The sequence below is a fragment of the Colias croceus genome, chromosome 1, assembly GCF_905220415.1.
Source record: "Colias croceus chromosome 1, ilColCroc2.1".
Taxonomy (NCBI): Eukaryota; Metazoa; Arthropoda; class Insecta; order Lepidoptera; family Pieridae; genus Colias; species Colias croceus.
The window spans coordinates 9319921-9339878 of NC_059537.1; the positions used below are offsets into that span (position 1 = coordinate 9319921).

Sequence of the window (19958 nt, forward strand, 5' to 3'; positions counted from 1 at the left end):
AAGGTAGTTATTAATTCAAGTTCATCGTCGTAATCAGGTAAGTGGTGAAAAATTATAAATGACCATCTGACCTTCAATCATACCCACATATAGTTTTATAGCATTTTAAATACAACTACTAAAAAAAAAATACTGGGCCTAGCCGAATAAAATTGACCAATTCAACACCATCCCGCATCGAACAAAAAAGAATCACGTAAATCGGTTCAGAAGCCTCGGAGTAATCGGTGTAAATACATAAAAAAAATACCGGCCGAATTGATATAACCTCCTCCTTTTTTGGAAGTCGATTAATAAAACTAAACTCTACCAAGCTTAAACGAAGCATACATTATGAAATTCAGAGAAAGCGTACGTACCTACATCTTGAAAATATGTTCGACCCAACAGCCAATTTAGTTGTAACTAAGCCCTTACATAACAATAGCGATGAAATTGCTTGCAAGTAACTTGTAACAATACGTAAAAGCTAAGACCATGTGGTGTTATTTCAGCGGAACTGTGATAGCCGCAACTTTGTTCGCTCACTGTAAGTCGACCCAGCGTAATGGAAAAGGTTTTTATATGGGCTACGATCTCAATGTTTTGTAAGCTTTCACCAACATAAACATTAGACGCATGCGATACCCTTTTGGTTGTACGCTATGCGTTAAGAGTAGCGAAATTGAAATAACGCGGAATTTCTGATTATTATGTGCTCCTTCTTAAATTGAGATGACTATTAAGTCGTCTTATTAGGAGTTATTTTAAATTTAATAAACGCTTGTAATGCTTTCTTGCCGTTGGGTAAAACTATGTTTTAAGATAAAGTATGTGATACTTTCCTCGTGAAACAAATTAATTACTCGTATACACAAACTTTCGCATCAAATAATAAGTTTCACGGAAGGAAATTCGTTCACTCTATTTACAAATGTGTGCTCAATGACATATAACTAGAAGTTAGTCACGTAATAGTATAGAATGTGAGTGTTGAAATAGAAGCTTAAGTTTGTCAGCATAATTGTATTAAGTCACAGTTTATTCGTCTCGTTAGATCCGACGTGGAACAACGTAATGCTCGAAATAAGGACTATTTAGCGTCATTAATTACGTCCCAGAGTCGCTTCTGTTTAACGTAAGCATTTATTAATCTGTGTGAAGTTTATATTTGGATAGTACAGCGTTATTGCTTCGCCTTTATTACGCTTTGTTATTTATATATTACACGCACACAAAGGAGGTTCAGTCTGTATTTTTGTACAGATAAATTTCTATTACTTTTTATGGTTATGTGAGTGTTATAAAACTCATTATTTGTGATTTACAGAATGTAGTATTTCATAATTACTGTCCCTTTGCTTCGAATTAATTACATGTTCAAAACATTGTGAAATACGCAAAAACAAACACTATTAACAAACAGAGCCATTAATTCGAAAATATTTGTTTGAATAAAGCAATAATGCAAATGAAGTGATACATTGTGCCTGTAAATTGTTGTACAGTAGGAATGTAAACGGAATTTTTAAATACAGCCTCACAGCGCAGTTGCCCAGAGCACAATTTTCTATGTGTGACGGGTCACTGTATACCCGCGGCCTGGCAATGCGACGACTCGCCGGATTGCCTAGACGGCTCCGATGAACACAACTGTGGTAAGGGCAGGGATCACGAGCGAGCATGGGAACTTGTGCATGATCATCGCAAAATTTCATACGCGCTATCATCATATCAGGTGGAAAGTCAAACCGTTATAGGCACTTCTCTCTATAAAACATCGAACATCTACCATTGGAGCAAATGTAGCCAACGCGAACGCAATTATAAACGGAAACTTAAACACAAGTTCGGAAATCGGAACTCCGGTGCCCAATTTCACCGCAAAAGGGAAAAAAGAACAAATTAATTTTATAGAAGGGTTGTAAAATTTATTATAACGTTGAACGAATGAATTTATGTTAGTCAGCTAAAAAGTTTCAGTGAAATTTAAGCTCGAATGAGTTGAATGGAAAAATTCAATTTCCTCTAGTTATTACGTATCTTACGCTTGCTGACAAATGAATTTTGCCGCAGTCGTTCGCAGATATATTCAATTCCGTCCAAGATTAGAACTCTAGTGATATAATTTAAAAATAATGTAGCAGGATTGGATGTAATTTGAAGTTAGTCTTTTGAAAGATAATAGAGCATAAATTAGTTTGTTGGTACCGTCTTTACTGAGCATGTGCATGATATTGGGTTAACAGAAGTGGAGGTATGCGGTCCCGAAGAATTCACTTGCAGAGGTGGCCAAGGAGAATGCGTTCCACTCACGTGGATGTGCGATGACAACCTCGACTGTACCGATGGTTCAGATGAGAAAGCATGCAGTAAGGCTTCAGCTTTTACCTAAGTCTCTTTATGTAAAAGTATCTCATTGCATTACATTTTCACCCGATCAATTCAATAAGGTAGATACTTTATCATTAAGTGGTCAGCATTCATGTCAACAAAATTAATTGGTAAAATTCAACCATTGAACATCTCGATACATTATTTATTACATTCACAAACTATTCTAACATAGATTGGCTTCATCAATACACTATTCATGATTATGCATAATTGGCAATTTTCTGCATGAAGCCGACCTCCATAATGATAATTCGCACAATTTAGATCTATTATAATTATAGCTACACTTAATTAGTACAAAGAGCAAACATATTAATTGTAATTTGAATTTGTTAGTATTCAAATTACTGTTGACAAATTCGATACTTGGATATAAATTTGATTGCGTTGATTTAGTCTGTAGCAGTTAATTGTATATTGCATAACTACTGCAATATACAATAAAAAGTTTAATAAAATAATTAATAATCATATTATATTTATAAATAGTTTATAAAAAAAACTGTTTACCTTCTTCTTACATTTGAGGCGTTTATTGTAGCTGTAATTAAAACCCATAATATCAATTACGTAAGGAAGTGCTGGTTAGGTACACAAAAAATCAGATTAAGGCAAACCACAATCAATCATTGGGGTTGCCTACCGAGGACTCGATATTCCATCGACACCCTATCCGTCTTAAAATCTTTATCTTCCCGAACCAGACGCCCTCTGAATTGAACGATGACCGGGCACAATTTATGAATTGATGCTTACGTTAAATTTCCAACTCATTCTTAAACTCGTTTTCGCGAACAAAGTTCTCCGTAACCAAGTTTGCAATATCCTCTGGCATATGCGCCGAGCGACACCACAAGTTATGTACAAAACTACGCGCACTCTTAATTACCTTCAACATGAAACTTGCCATCTGCTACAAAGAAACGTCGCTTTGTTTTCCGCTACATCCACAAATTGTATTCAGTTTTGTTCCTGCTCCACCTTAAATTATTCTAGAAGAAGTAAAAACTTCGCAAGTACTCATGAACCGACTTGATAAGTATACTTACTCGTCGAACAAAGGAATTTAATTAAATAAAGAAGAACCCACGTCTTAGACTAGTGGGAATGATTTTTCTCAGAGAAACCATTACGTTCACGAGATTTGTTAGACTTGCAGTACCTAGTTGGGTATTAATAACAAACGTGTCTAATAGCGTTTCTCGGCTTGATTGTAATCATTCTTTTGCGTTTTCTCATTATCCAGCCCACGGACCATTCTTATTTTTGCGTTCATTACTTGGCCACTTGAAGCGTGCCTGTGGAACGTTTTAACAATGCCTACAACTCTTTGCCAGCACTTTCTTCAAATTAAACGTGCTCTTTGAACTAATTAAGAATTATTTGTGAAGTGTTAAAATTGACGATTTAAATAGTAATTTTATTAAATGTAAGATATTTAAATATACCCTTAAATGTATAGATGAGACTTGTCGCTCGGATGAATTCACTTGCGGCAATGGCAAATGCATACAACAACGATGGGTGTGCGACGGTGACGACGACTGCGGCGATGGTACGGACGAGGTGAAGTGCCCTGCGCCCACCTGCCAACCCATCAGCCACTTCTCCTGTACTGACGGTCATTGTATCTCCGCAAGATGGCGATGCGATGGAGACATCGACTGCCCTGATGGAAGCGACGAAATGGTTAGTAAAATTGTATGGTAATTTGTTATAGTGCACTAAAATGGACAAGAATATTCTCTATAGTCATGAATTCAATAAATGTAATTTTTAAACAAGTTATGTGTGATTTGGACGATTGCCACCCACAAACAGCACAATACTGGTGCGTAGGTGGTCAGCATTTTTGCAGTTATATTTCGCGTTTCGTAGAAAGGATTAGTAGACCCTTCATATTTTTAATACTGTACAACACTCCCTTAAGCGTTAAACATTAAATTTGTAGGATGAGGAAATGTTGAATATTTAATATTTTGACCTTAAGCTATGTACAATGTTTGTTTATTTTTGTTAAAAATTACGAGCCATGATTTTTCATTATTTTTGTACAGACAAAATAAAAGAAATAATTTAGTAAATATATTGTCTGTATTCTAAAAGTACCAAAATGTAATCAAAAGAATTTATAGGTAGCATGACATTATCAATATTTTATTTATACCTGGGCAGTCACATTTATATCAAGGTATATAAATAGATCGATTTACCCAAAGGATTTCTATACAAAAGAACCTTTTTTCCAGCCGATACCAAGTTAGGAAAAGGCTTAGATCCAATATATTTCTAACTTTTTCATCCTTACATAATTCGAAGGCACATTTTGTAAAGTTATATTAAAAAGGAACTAAATATCCATTATTGTATGGTATATTTCGATAGTAGATTTTGTTTACCGTTAAATATTGGACATATTTATAAACTTGATTGTGTATTTTCTTGTTTATCACGTGTAGAATATAATAATAGCGATGTTTAGAAATATCAGTAATACTACTAACATTGAAACTTGCGGCTGAATGATAACTAGCATATATTTGCATGAAACATTTATTACTTTAGACTTTAGAGAAACGTTTATAGTAAGTACTTGAGCACATTGCTCTCCAGTTAATGCACTTTAGTGCAACTTAAATGGCGTAGAGTAAGCTACGTAATGACTTAGAAGGGTTTATTATTTGTATTAGACGATGTGGTTCTTTCGGTTAAGTGCATTTCTTTATTAGAGATAAACTCTGCTATCTTAATTACTTACTTCTTGACAATTACTTTTAATTACAACATACAATCGTGAAGCCAAAACAGAACAAACTTAATTACCACTGTCCTGTTTCTGTACAAAATATTCCTATTTTAAAAGATGACATGATAAGCGATGCTCAGGATTCCCCAAAGAGGGTCAGAATAAAAATAGCAAACGAGAAATAAAAGGCGAACAATTTTAGCAAAAATAATAAAAACAAATAGAGATTCGTTAGTCGAACGGAATGCTAATAAAAAGTCCCATAAAATAAAGGTTGTAAAAAAAACTGACGACTGGCCTGACAATATCGATGCTTTAACTGCTCAAATTGTGCAAACATTGGACACTCCTCTCCGATATTGGCAACTGTAGCAACGTATAGCCTTTATGCAACTGCTGTTAGCGAAATTATATCAGCTACATTTACCCAGCCATGATTTAATAGCTCGGTCTTTGATGTGATTAATGCCCGATATTATAGTCCCCGGTAGGTACATTAAGACAACCTGTAGATTAGCTTTATTGCGACAACTATGGCAATTTCAATTGATAGCTTAGATAAATTTTGTTTGTAGCTCGTTATATTTGTGCAAATTAACTACTGTAATAATGTTGTATAAATTTATATTTTTTTACCTACTTATATTGTTTAATCTACGTGTAATTTACTTTTTAATATATTCCTCTCTATTGAGGTATATTATGTTTTTCTAATTTTAAATCTTTACGTGGAAAAAAGTAAATGGCAGAAAAGAAAACCTTTCAATGGTACTAATTAATAAAATAGGTATGATAACCTCCACGTGCAACGAATAATTTTCATAATATTTTGGGCAATCTCGATAAAATGTTGCTCAATTTTTTCCTTATAGCTAGGTGATCTTTCCTTGTCCTAACACGTTAACACAAACCTATTTCAGGGATGTGCAACGACTCCCAAAGTGACGTCACCGTGCATAGCCACCGAGTTCGAATGTAGAGATCGCATGACTTGCGTCCACAAGGCGTGGGTGTGTGATGGTGATCGAGACTGTCCCGATGGTGGTGATGAAGCCCCAGAGATATGTAGAGGAAACATCACGTGTAGACTTGACCAATTCCAGTGTAAGGACCATAGCTGCATCCCTGGTGCCCTGTACTGCAACGGTGATAAGGATTGCCCAGATGGCAGCGATGAAATTAACTGCAGTAAGTATTCAACATGTTTCATAATCTCCAAACAAACATAGGAATAGATTTTAAAAAACGTACAATTAGTTTTGTTGATACAATTGTCGTATTATATGAAAAACAAGATAGTGATGATACTTGTGAATTGGGTACCACATACCATTGATTTTATGTTCAAAACGTAGTAGATATTTATTGTGCCCCTTTTGAATATGTGATAAACGTAATAAAATGATAAATAATAATCCTCATTCCAATTATTATTGTCGGTACTTTCAGATACTTATCTTCTATTATATATTTGTTTGTTTATAATACAAAGAGATCATATTTTAATTACGAATTTTTATGAATGAACCTTATCTTATCAGGTACCATAATTATATAAGTTACGATAAGCATCAAGAATATGAATAAGTATTAAATGCGTATTGTTATGAAAATTTCCAAGAGAAAATTCTTGTTAGAGTTAAACCTGTTGGGAGAGTTTTCTGAGAACCGTTCTATTAGAGACAGAGTGAAATGAACTTTCATTAATATAATGTAAAAAAAATCTTATACGTATAGATAGAATAAGTCTAGATATTTTTTTCAGCGAAACCAAAACCGGTTTGTGACAAGAAGACTGAGTTCGATTGCGGGGAAGGCATGTGTATACCGCTGTCGAAGCTTTGCGACGGTAAACCAGACTGTCCAAACTTCGAAGACGAACCTAGAGACAGGTGCGGGGAAGACGAATGCGCTAAGAATAATGGAGGCTGTACTCAGCGTTGTGTTAACACACCAGTAGGATATTACTGCGACTGTGACAAGGGATACAAACTCGTGGACAATCAGACTTGTGAAGGTAAGTTTGATGACCTTAATTAAATTAAATGTTTAAGACGATTTGTGTAAGAATTGAAAGATTTTCAGATAAATTCAGATAAAGAAAAGAAATTTCTTAGTATCTTCTTGTACATGATTTAACGCCAGAACGTGTTCATTGTATTATTTATCCCAACTGATATGTCTGATGTCTTGACCGTGATAATTAATATAATGGTTAAAAACGTGTTGAAAATTCATTAAAAAGTCCTCAATTTGTTTGTCTTCAGTTTTGAATTTTGACGTCTTTACCTCACACGTATAATTTTACATATTCATCATTCAGTTTTTACAAAGCCGTAATAATGATTAAGTATGATACTGTTATAATAACAAGAATTAATTTATTATGATACTATAATAACAAGAAGTACCATTTCTGTGGAGATCCGATAGAAATTCAAATTGAATCGAACTACGATTCGTATTGACAAATGTAACATCTGGAGAACTCAATCTAGGCACTCGAATAGTTGTTCCAACTGGGGCGTACTTGCTAATTTATCTGCATTAAGCGTTTGAATCGTGTCTATCTGCTATTATCGTATTTGCTACGAGGATTATCTTGTCATTTGTTCTCTAATTAAAGGTCCTTTGAATTTGGGAATTAGTCTCGCATTTCTAATTTGGTGTCCAAAATTAGAAGTAGGTTAAGTAGAAAATATTATTTTCAAAGGTGTTTTCTTGGAAATTACGTGTCTGTATTAATCTAAGTTGAAAGATAAAACGATAAGGCCTCTCTAGGTATTTAGTATCAACTGAATTCTTATATACATTTTGATATACTTTGTGCATAATTATGCTCGATCGTCACATGGAAGCACTATTTGGTTTAAAGAGTAATCAGAAGTGTATATTTTTGCTCTAATTCTGTTGCATTATTATTCAGACGGATAATAAATCTACGTTTCTTCACTAATTAACTGATGTCTTCTTTAATAATGAAAACGAATGTGTCCAAAATAAAATCTCACGCCATGAAATTATTTTATTTTTCTAATTATCATTAATTAACTCATCGTGTTGAATTTGATATTTTTGGTTTAATGGGATTCAAATGCTTTATAAATATAAATTTATAAAGAATAGAAAAAAAACTCATCGTGTCTCTATACACACTTAGCATCCGAATCACGATGACTGCACATTAAATCAAAAGCTATATAAATAGAAAAAAAACATATTCGCAGTAATTAAGTGACCCCAAGGCTGATTCTAATTAATTAGGTTTAGAAAATATTGTAGGAATATTCTCGTTAAACGAAGTACCAAAGGGTTGAGTTAGCACAGCAGTAATTGGCATTAAGAGCACTGTAAATGTGGAGTGTGGACCGAAAAAATAGGTACACTAACGAGTCGGCCGACAGTGTTTCACGTTGGAGGGATTAGCTTAATTGATTTTACCGTTTAGGTACGAAAGGTTTTACATTTGGATGTTTTGTTTGTCTTGCTTGGATTCAAAGGGCATTGACAGAGACTGTCTTTTACATCACATGCTATATTTTTCGTAATTAGCTCTTCTTTGTCTTGTGTTTTAATTGGCATGTGCGGAAAATTGGCAATTCAAAAGTCTGAAGGATAAATATACCTAATGCTTTCCAATTAAGTATCTATATTTAGATTCAATATTATACCTTATCTTCCCGGTTTGGTTCCTTATAAGATTTGTTCAACCATTTACAGGTTTAGCTCTTTGTTCAATTGGTGTAGACATCCCAGAAAATTAAACTTCCACAAATTTGAACATAATAGGATTACTTTGATTTTAAATTGATCCTAAAGATAATTTTCTTTTTCATAATTTGTAAGGTTTACGGTGTCTGCCTCCAGGTGAAATGTACGTTATCAGCCTCATTATATTACATCTTTTTTAGCCTATTTGCATTTGAGATAGGTTAAATAAATATTTTTTCGCGTCAATACAATTGTTTTCGTATTAATCTACAAGTCTAGAACAAAAGCTCTCACTTACTTTTCCCGGCATAATTAATTTAGATCACGAATCTCTCCACAATATAACCTAATTGTGTCCATTATTTTCCAGACATAGACGAGTGCATGGACCCGGGCGCGTGTTCCCAGATGTGTATAAACGAGAAGGGTACCTTCAAGTGCGAGTGTCACGCAGGATACGCAAGGGACCCTCGTGATAGAACTCGCTGTAAGGCAACAGAGGGACACCCGTCACTACTGTTCGCTAGACGCTTTGATATAAGAAAGATCAGCTTGGACCACCACGAAATGGTCGCCATAGTGAATGACACGAAGTCCGCCACGGCACTAGATTACGTGTTTCGGACGGGCATGATATTCTGGAGTGACGTCACGGATGAGAAGATTTACAAGTAGGTGTTGATGTTTTAATCTATGATTTTATTATATCATAAGGACTAAGGAGGGAAAGTTTTTGTTTCTTTATTAAGTATAATTTAAAAACCTACACCGATAGTTGAAGTTATTTTACCATTAAAAAGCTAAGAGTATATTTTATGCCGTGTATAGACGAGTGATGCCGGGATGAGCGGCTCGTATAAGCAAGTAGGTAATCAATACTAAATATATGTGAGTCGAACGTTGTTATTATTTAATGTAAATAGAAAATACATGTTTCAAAACGTCTATTTGGGTAGGTATTATTTATTTTACGTAATCTGATACCCAAGATTAAGAATACGTATATAAGTGTTAATTAGCTCTACGTACGGTCTCACCTGATTAATAATGTAGACACGCCTTTTGCGATGTAACAAAGAATCGTTATATTTAAAATCAGATACGATACGACTTATACCTAGGTACTTTGAAATCGAATGATTAAAACACTGAAAACAACAATAATACAAAATCCTTGTCTAATTATCTAGTACATGGTGAACATTCGCTTTTATTTTAATAAATTTATGTCGATATGATTCCAGGGTATCTACTGGTTTTCACTCATATAGTTGTAGTATGGTCTATTTATCTGACGAATTTCGCTCTCTTATGGTGAAATTACTGTGAATTAATACAGATGAAAAATCGTTTTTCCATTATAATATCTTATTTTGATAAAGAAACGATAACAAATGACTCATTTTAAATTGTGAATTATTCTCTACTCTTTCTGTTATTGATAAATTCGCGTTATAAATTGCTTTTATAAATTGGCGTCGTAATTAGGAGTCACACACTTCTAAAAAACATTTTTTACTATCTTTGGAAGATTAGGTACTTTATGTTTGTTTAATGATTATGTTTTGATGAATAATTAATGTTTACTAGCTGAATCCCGTGGCTTCATCCACGTGGTACCCGTATAAAAATTATCTTATGTCCTAATCTAAATTATTATCCTATCTCATACAAATCTATCAGCTGTATTTGCGTGAAATAGTAACAAACATCCATACATTCATGCAAACTTTCTCGTTTACAATATGACTAAGCTTTAATATCATCTAATAGTTATTATTATTTTGCTTTTATTTTCAGAGCGCCCATAGACGAAGGAAGCCAAAGAACAGTGGTAATCGGCGACCAGTTAATCACCTCAGATGGTTTAGCAGTTGACTGGATATACAACCATCTATACTGGACGGACACGGGCAAAAACCACATAGAATTGTCCGACTTGCAAGGGAACATGAGGAAGATTCTCATCAGAGATCGCTTGGAGGAACCGAGGGCTATTGCACTCAATCCTCTCGATGGGTATGTATGCTTGTTTTTGTTTTTGTAGTATAAAATATAATTTAACAATATTTATATCATTTTAACTTTAAATACTATAAAAATTCAATCATGAAGCGGGTTTTTATGCTGCATCTTTCGCCTTTAACTGTGGTAACGTATAGGACTGCTGAGCGATGGCTTAAATCTTTCAAATTTATAGTTGTGTTTTACGCAACTTTTATCTTAGGTTAAATAAAAGTAAGTAAGATAGAGTAGAGAAGTGGGAAAGATACATCAAGCGAACAAAAGGTATTCTTCCATGATGGTGAGGGACACATCTGCACACTGAGTTATATAATTATCGTCATTTTTATTGGAAGGAAAACTCTGGACTAAAGCTAGTTTAAAAAAATTACAAAAGAATATATAGATCACGAAATAATGCAATAAAAACAAAAGAATCTTAATAAAAATAATCATAAACGTCTTCCGTCGTCTCAATATTAAATCACTAGCTTCCGCCCGCGACTCCGTCCGCGCGGAAAAATTAAGAAAAATTACGATTAATTTTTTTTCTACGTATTTTTCCGGGATAAAAAGTATCCTATTTTATGCCCAGGATAATAAGGTATAATTATACCAAGTTTCATCGAAATCGAACCGTTAGTTTTCACGTGATGCCTGAACATACAGACAGACAGACAGACAGACAAAAAAAATTTTTTAATCACATGTTTGGGCTTGGTATCGATCCAGAAACACCCCCTGCTATTTATTTTTTCAATATTTTCAATGTACAGAATTGACCCTTCTACAGATTTATTATATGTATAGATTAAATAAACCCTGCCTTTCATTTTACTTTATGTTATGAATTACATTTAACTTATTTCAGATATAAAATCGTTATTTCGAAATACAAATAAAACATACTTAATACAATTACATTATTTTATAAGTATTATTTATCTTGTCTTAATTTTTTTAAAACTATGTAGGTATTGTGTTAAAATTGTGTAGAGCTGAAATTCAATCATTAAAACATGACGATATTCATTATTTGACTTTTTTGTTCAATATAAAAAGCAATTTCGCGAAACAATTGTATTTTACAATTGCTTAATCAAAAATCGCTTGTAAATACATGAAATAGGTAATTAATGTATGAAATTTTACTTTTTCACAGCAAATGCCAATGTTTCTTATACATGTTTTTAGCTTATTTGAATTATGTTATTTTTATCCGATTCGTTATTTTACTTTTGCTAAGGTCAAAAATGTATGTAATGAACTAATAAATGCTGTTCTACCACAGACATTACATATTATTACATTACATTACATATTTTCATCTAATTTATATGAGGTATGATCACACTGAAATTCTTATAATTTCATAGTAGATAAGTATAATAGGTATGCTATTAATAACTACTAGCTTCAGCCCGCGACTCCGTCCGCGCGGATGTCAGTCTTTGCGTGGATGGTTTATTTCTCCATTTTGAGTAACTCGGACAATGACATCTTATAAATATCTATTGGACCCGAATACGGCTAGGTCTATAATAATACGCAACGTGTGTTCGCGGTACCTACTACAGAACAACGTCTATGGATAACTGAAAAATTGAGATTAATTTTTTTTCTACGTATTTTTCCAGGATAAAAAGTATCCTATTTTACGCCCAGGATAATAAGGTATAATTATACCAAGTTTTATCGAAATCGAACCGGTATTTTCACGTGATGTCTTCACATACAGACAGACAGACAGACAGACAGACAGACAAAAATTTTTTTAATCACATATTTGGGTTTGGTATCGATCCAGTAACACCCCCTGCTAGTTATTTTTTCAATATTTTCAATGTACAGAATTGACCCTTCTACAGATTTATTATATGTATAGATAAAGAATTATCATAATACATAATATCATGCATTATATCGAGTGATATAGAAATTATAAAAGAGTAAGTACCTACTTATAATTCAATATAATGTAATACTTGAATGACACGTAAGGTACTTATTAAGAGTAAGAGGAGTGCGCGCGTAATCCACGAATTAAAAGTTAATTGAAATATCACTTCCTTGATTTGCAAAAAATACAATCAAAGATAAAATAATTAAATTAAAATATGTGTACCCGTATAATAATTTAAGGAAAAAATTTCTTCCTGCATTAAACGTTTCTGATAACGTAGGTATAATTTTACTCATAAGATAATCAATACTAATGCATAAAGATTACTTTTTATTGTTTGCGAATTTTAATCGTACACTTACTTGATAAAACCAATAAATTACAATCTAATGCGGAAAAATAATAAATCTATTCATTGATGACATAATATTTATCGAAGTGAAAAAATGTTATGTAACTATTAGCTGCCCAAAATACAAATCCCCAAACATACCTACACCAATATAGTATGAGAACATCAAAAATGTTATTATTAATTTTCTCGACATTATTTTTAAATTATTAAACTTTAAAATAGTTGATAGATACATCGAGAAAAATATTTCATATTTATACTATGTAAAATCAATATAAATAATCAATCTTGTAATCAGTGAATAAAAACAAGAGATTTATTAATTACCTAGAGAAAATGAAAATAACGATTGCGCTTGCTTCGCGGGGTTTCTACACTAATGCAATATAAATCAAGTAATCTTTATTGAATGTTTATCTTTTTATTTATCCGTTTACAATGCAATAAACAAAACGCAATAAGATATATTATTAAGTAATTTGGCTACTACGCAGTGTATTTTAGCAGACATAAATTAAAAGATTAAGGCTATCTCCTAAAATTCAGCGCAAAAACATGAATAAGTATCATTTTAATCTTATTAGGGTGTATGAATATTTTTTATTTCTATATTGAGTATTACGGAATACAGATATTAGAAAGAAAGAAAGAAAGAAAGAAAAAACATTTATTCCTAGAAAAAGGTACACACACAAGAAGAAAACACAAAATAGAACAAGAAAGAAAGTACGATACATAAAATTAGACATAAAATTAGACATCATGTTCGCTGAGAATTTCGTACTGTGTGTGCACTGCATTTCCAGAAAAGGGTCTTGACTCAGCTTTCTGCCATAGTCGCAGCAAGCTGCGACTACAGCGCTGGTATTCTGTCAAGACCGATTTGAGGGTGTGCTTTCGACTTTCCACTGCTATATAATAATCATAATATAGATAGTAAACAGATAAATATAATAATAATAATATTATAATAACATAATAATATAGATAATAAACAGATAAATAATACAAAATAATAGATAATAAATAAATAAATAAATAAAAATGAATTTAAATAATAAGTTGATCAGTTTATTAGTTTAGTTTATTGGTGCTTTAAATACTATGCTGTTACTCTACTGTTCTGCCAAAAGTAGACGTTTTAACTGTTATATTATCGTGATACACTCACTGTTATCAATTTTGAATGCATGATTTAACCATAATTATTATAAAAATTGTTTTATGGTAATAAAATAGCTATGGTGCAAAGTACTTACGTAATTTATTCAAACATACTTTCTTTTCGCTTACAAATTACGTGTAAATATATTTATCACATAAATATAACATTTACATTATTTTTGGCACCTATAAGTGAACGACCTTTTATCTTTTTATAATAAAATAATTAAATTATATCTGCAAAAAGTCCTTAATTTATAAAATTAATCAACAGTTGGATGTACTGGACCGACTGGGGCCAAACCCCAAAGATCGAGAGAGCTGGCATGGACGGCTCGCACAGACAGACCATAGTGTCGTATGACGTCAAGTGGCCAAATGGACTCACGCTCGACTTGGTTCGCAAACGAGTGTACTGGGTAAGTTTAAAAAAAACAAAATCCGAAAAAAAAGGAAAAATAAAAAATTGTCTATCTATTCTTTATGATTTACTAGCTGCTCCGCGCGGTTTCACCCCCGTGGCTCCGCTCCTGTTGGTCTTAGCGTGGTGATAAGCCTCCTCGATAAATGGGCTATCTTGCACTGAAAGAATTTTTCAAATCAGACCAGTAGTTCCCGAGATTAGCGCGTTCAAACAACAAACAAACAAATTCTTCAGCTTTATAATATTAGTATAGACTATAGATGAATAGATGATAATTTATAATTTTTATTGTTACATTACAAATATTTGGAAGGTTATTGTGATTCGAAAGTTTTCCGTTTCAGTTGATTTGTAATTAATTTCCTTACAATTAATTTGTTTGTTTTGTATGTATACAAATGCCACACTATTTGTTTAGTCTTAGAAAATTAACGCTTTTGTTTTAACGAAATTGATGTAATTTGTTTTGATATGTTTTGATAAAAATATTTAAATAATTAAAAGTCATGAATTATTTTATTGGCGATTAACAATACCAACGGATTTTTTGCTTATTGAAGCTTATCACTGTATCACATAAATGTGTTACATATTTGTAACTGTGAAGGAACCATTTGAATATTGTGTCTATAAAAAAAGCTTCTTCATCTAACAGCTAACTTTTAAAGGCTGGTTTGATTTCTGCAAAAATCTATTGAAGTCTTGAACTCTTGAGTTATTTTATTCAATGCATCGCAATAATTTCATACCTCATCAGACCTAACTAACATGAACACTGGCCACATAAAAACATTAACATTAACACTGGCCATTATAAAAAAAAATCTACACCAAAAAAAAAAGAAAATCCGAAAATGGAACATAAAACGATCTCCATTCTCCATTCCAATCAGGTGGATGCAAAGCTGAACACTATTTCATCATGTAACTACGACGGATCAGCGCGTAGAGTTATCCTGTACTCGACGGATGTGCTTCGTCATCCATTCTCTATAACTACCTTCGAGGACTGGGTGTACTGGACCGACTGGGACAAGACAGCTGTGTACCGCGCTAACAAGTTCAACGGGAAGGACGTGGAAGCTATCACTTCTACGCATACGGTAAGATTTTATGGGTTAAAGTGGGTGTGCTAGAATGATCTTTTAGTGTGTGAGGAGAGTTGTTAGTCTTACTTTTCCCGTATGTATTTACGGAATTAGCCTAACATATTTTCACTTCAGAGGTTCCAGGGACATCATATTGTCACTAGTTGAATAGCTTAAATCCTGCATAAATAAATCGGTCTCTCAATGGCTACAGTAATTTTTTGTTAAATTAAAGGTCTCTAAAAGAGATGTCCATTTTAAATATTAAGATGTAGAATGTAGATTAATAAATAATACAGAATTGCAGTATGGAAAATCAGAGGAAGTGTGAAATCATACCCAATTTATCCCTAGGACAGGAAGCTTCAGAGATAAAAACGAATAGTATTGCACAATAACTACCCACTTTATGATTATGGGCGTTAAAAAGTTTTAATTATTACGTCTATTTTGAGAAGGTCAATAACGACGTTACTATATTATTATTCAGATGATAATATAATCAGCCAGGGAAAGCCAGAAAGTTCATAATTAAAATAATATTCTTTTCTTTATTGAATGCATGATAATTACATTTTAAGTGTGTTTTGTAAACATGTGTTTTTTTATTCAATTATAATTGATTAGCAACCAATAATTGGGGTTGAAAGTCAGTTGAAGCGGATTCAGAGAGCGATATTAGCTTTGTTTTGACTGTAAATGTTTGCATAACACGATAAAAGTTCACATGCTGTAAACAATCTACAATAATTTATATCAGGTAATTATGAAAGCGAATTATATTAATTATAACTAGCGCGATCCGCCCATGCTTCGCCTGAAGTAACTCCTTCATAGATCCAGAGTTGAAATAGTTTTTGATAACGGTTCCGTAGTTCCTGGGATTAGAACGTGCAAACAAACAAATTCTTTACGAAAACAAACTTTACCGCACAAATACATAGTTACCAATACAAATGCTGTTACAGTTTAATTAATGCAATGAAAGTTATATAAGAAAGAAAGTCTTCGATGTACTTTACTATTGGTCAGAGAAACTTTCTGAGTGGTAAGTATCTATTCTGCTACCAACTATTTGACGTCTTTCTTTCCTGGTTTATTACAATTAATGTTTTGATAAGTATTGCACAAAAGATTGTGGAATGTATTTTCAGCGTGTGATATTTTTAATTAATATCTTAATTGTTTTTATTTTGGTCACGTAGCTTTAGGTCATAGATGTTACCATGACATTTCAAAGGACGTTTATTTTATTTGGTTTTATAGTGTCTTCATTAATGTTATTTTCATTTTAATTTTTTTTTTAATTTGTACACAATATTAACTTCCGAACTTTATGATAACAATGCAAATTATTACCTACTTAATTGTTTTACAATGCAAATTTAAATGACTATGTAGTTTCCTTTTAATACTTACATAAAATACTCAGGAGTAAGGAAAAAATTACTCACTTCTAAGATTTGTGGTGTACAAATACTAAGTTTGTATTGTTTTGACGAAAAAGTAGATGTGTATTGAGCACTTAAGTATGCTCTGGTTTTTTAAACTTTCTATGTCAAGTTTAGTTACTGAAATTATACCCCCTTTTCGGTTGTTCTAACATTGGGTATGTAAGTACTATTATTTCTGACAAAAAATTATTCGGTGTCATTGCAAATCCAAGATGGCCGCCGCCATTAAACGTACCTATATTTTTTTACCTTTATCTGTTTTGTTTTACACAACTCTTGGTCAAATACATATTAGTATAGTCAAAAACATATACTCAGTAATAACAGTTAATTTGAAACTATGCAGTGTCAATATAAATCCAAGATGGCCGTTACCTACTGCTATTTCAGTTGTCAAACCTATATCCATAGTATTTTTTTAATTGTATGAATTTAATTTGTATGGAATTTAATTTTATAATCGTATTACTAACATAGTTTCTATGATTAATGTATACTAACACAAATATGGATGAATATCTGGAAATAAAATATTATTTATTTATTTATTATTTATAGTCTGTATATGCCGTTTCCAATATCTCCAAAATAGGAAACCTATAGATGTATACAGCGAGTCTGATTGTCCCCAACAGCTCCAAAACCCGATGGTGATCCACGTGTACCACCCGTACCGGCAGCCGGACGGTGTGAACCACTGCGCGGCGGTGAACGGGCACTGCTCGCACCTGTGCCTGCCGGCGCCCAGGATCGGCGCGCACTCGCCGCGCGTGTCGTGCGCCTGCCCCACCGGGCTGCGGCTCATGCCGGACAACCAGATGTGCGTCGAGGACAGTGAGTATCTCGCGTCTGATTGGTTGATGCCTTGTTGATGCTCTTTTGAGGTTATGTTGTAGGAACGTTCGCGTGTCTTTTGTTTTGTATACCCTATACAAAACAAACCTGGCAAAACTTGACCGCCTTCTTGGTACAATGGCAGAGAGGTCCTGGGTTCGATTCCCGGTGGAGACGAAGAAAAAAAAATGTCTCGGTCTGGTAGGAGTGGTAGGACACAGAAGGCTGATCACAAACTTGTCCCTAAAGAAAATCGATCAGTGAAACAGATGTATAATGCATCTGCCCCTTACCCCACTTACTTGGGACTTCACACTATACAAAACATAAGAGAGCACGTGTACAAGGGTGTAATCGCGTGGCCTAGTGTCTTTTGTTTTGAAGAGGGTAGTCGCGCGTGTACGAAGGTGTACAATGTATTTGGTCAACAAAATTTTGGCCAGATTTTAGAACGTAATAAGCAAAGTATTCGGATATTATGTTGTAATGATGTGTAATGGTTGTATACAATGAAACATTGAAAACGATGAAAAGAAGTAATATTGGCGTAGACGGTAGATTGCATTAATCTTTATAGAGAATTGGGTACACGATCTCAAAAGTTTTATTTTATTGTGAATCTAAAACAGTTCTCATGAAATGTAGGTACATTTTTAAAAAGTAAGTAATTGCATTCCTGGCTCTTGGTTCGCGTACCTAATTGTTAGTGGTTTCTTTATTTATTACTTAAAATTAACGCTCAATGTTAAATTATTTAACGTAAGAAGATATCTTACGTGATTGTATCGAATTGGTCTTATAATCTAAATTCTTAACTATATCTTGTGGTCTCTTAGCGGTGAGATCTGCGGCTAAATATTATAAATTTTGCAGTCAGTTATGATATATTGATATCAAAGAAGTAATACGCGCAAAAAATAAAAATGCAAAGCGCATTTTATCATTACAATTTACAACATAACTTTTCATAATGATACCTATACAATCTCGCTTCGTTCCAATTATCATATACCACAGCTGTTGCTAAATAAAAAGTGAAAAATACAACACACCACTTTTATTATTTGATGTAGGTACAATTGATTAATTAAAACTTAATTGAAGACATGTCATTTGCTGATCTTTTGGACAATTTACTTTTAATTAGTATCTACCTAGGTTACATGAAGCATAAAATGAGTTTTCGTAATTATATAGGGAAACAATAAATTATACTTTAATGTGTTGTATTATATAGGTATTCCTGAAGTTTTTAAGAGTGTAAAACTTTCATATCGACATATTTTTCATATTATTGTCTTAAAAGCCAGGTTAGATAAGATGGGCATAGCATACAACTAAAAATAGCCTCCTAGTTACCACAGTTCAGTATAAATTTACCTAAATTTGTAATTTATTAAAACGATGGTAGGCACCGACTTGCGTCAAAGGTTCTTTGAACAAGAACGTGCGCAACACGTGAGCCAAGTTGAAGTATGAAAACGATCAAAACACGTTTTCTTATAATTATATTTTGTCAGAATATTTAAATAAAATAAACGTATTAAGTGATAATTATTAAACATTGCCATCAATTATTAACATCTAAATTTCTATTCTATATGCAAATTATTTTCGAATTGCCGAACAACAGGAATTCTAAAAAATAACTACGATATTGAAGACTGGTCGAACTCCCGTTTAAATTAAGGGTCTCGACTCTCGACTGATTGAATGACACAAACGACGTTCAATTGAATGTACTCAATAAAAAAGGTATTAATTGTCAATGGCATACATAAAGCGATTGATTGACCGATACGCACGAAATCAATTGATGGACCAGCCGACGGTCGCGGGAGAATGTGCGCAATTTTCGATAAGAGACTTCGGAAATATTCGAGCAATGTTATCTTTTCT

At 33.0% G+C, this 19958-nt stretch overlaps 1 protein-coding gene across 10 annotated transcripts in view; it reads left to right on the forward strand.

Moving 5' to 3' along the window:
* The window catches only part of LOC123691498 (low-density lipoprotein receptor-like), a 174250-nt gene that overhangs the window by 144678 nt on the left and 9614 nt on the right, over positions 1–19958 (forward strand). For 7 of the 10 annotated variants that reach the window (XM_045635921.1, XM_045635940.1, XM_045635950.1 and 4 more), the window contains exons 4-12: positions 2229–2351; positions 3839–4065; positions 6043–6310; positions 6888–7139; positions 9204–9504; positions 10634–10852; positions 14534–14678; positions 15577–15786; positions 17861–18059. In XM_045635921.1, the coding sequence (XP_045491877.1) occupies positions 2229–2351; positions 3839–4065; positions 6043–6310; positions 6888–7139; positions 9204–9504; positions 10634–10852; positions 14534–14678; positions 15577–15786; positions 17861–18059 (1944 nt within the window). Of the gene's footprint in view, positions 1–1517; positions 1638–2228; positions 2352–3838; positions 4066–6042; positions 6311–6887; positions 7140–9203; positions 9505–10633; positions 10853–14533; positions 14679–15576; positions 15787–17860; positions 18060–19958 lie in introns of all 10 variants that reach the window. The other 3 variants (XM_045635929.1, XM_045635961.1, XM_045635987.1) reach the window with 1 other exon arrangement.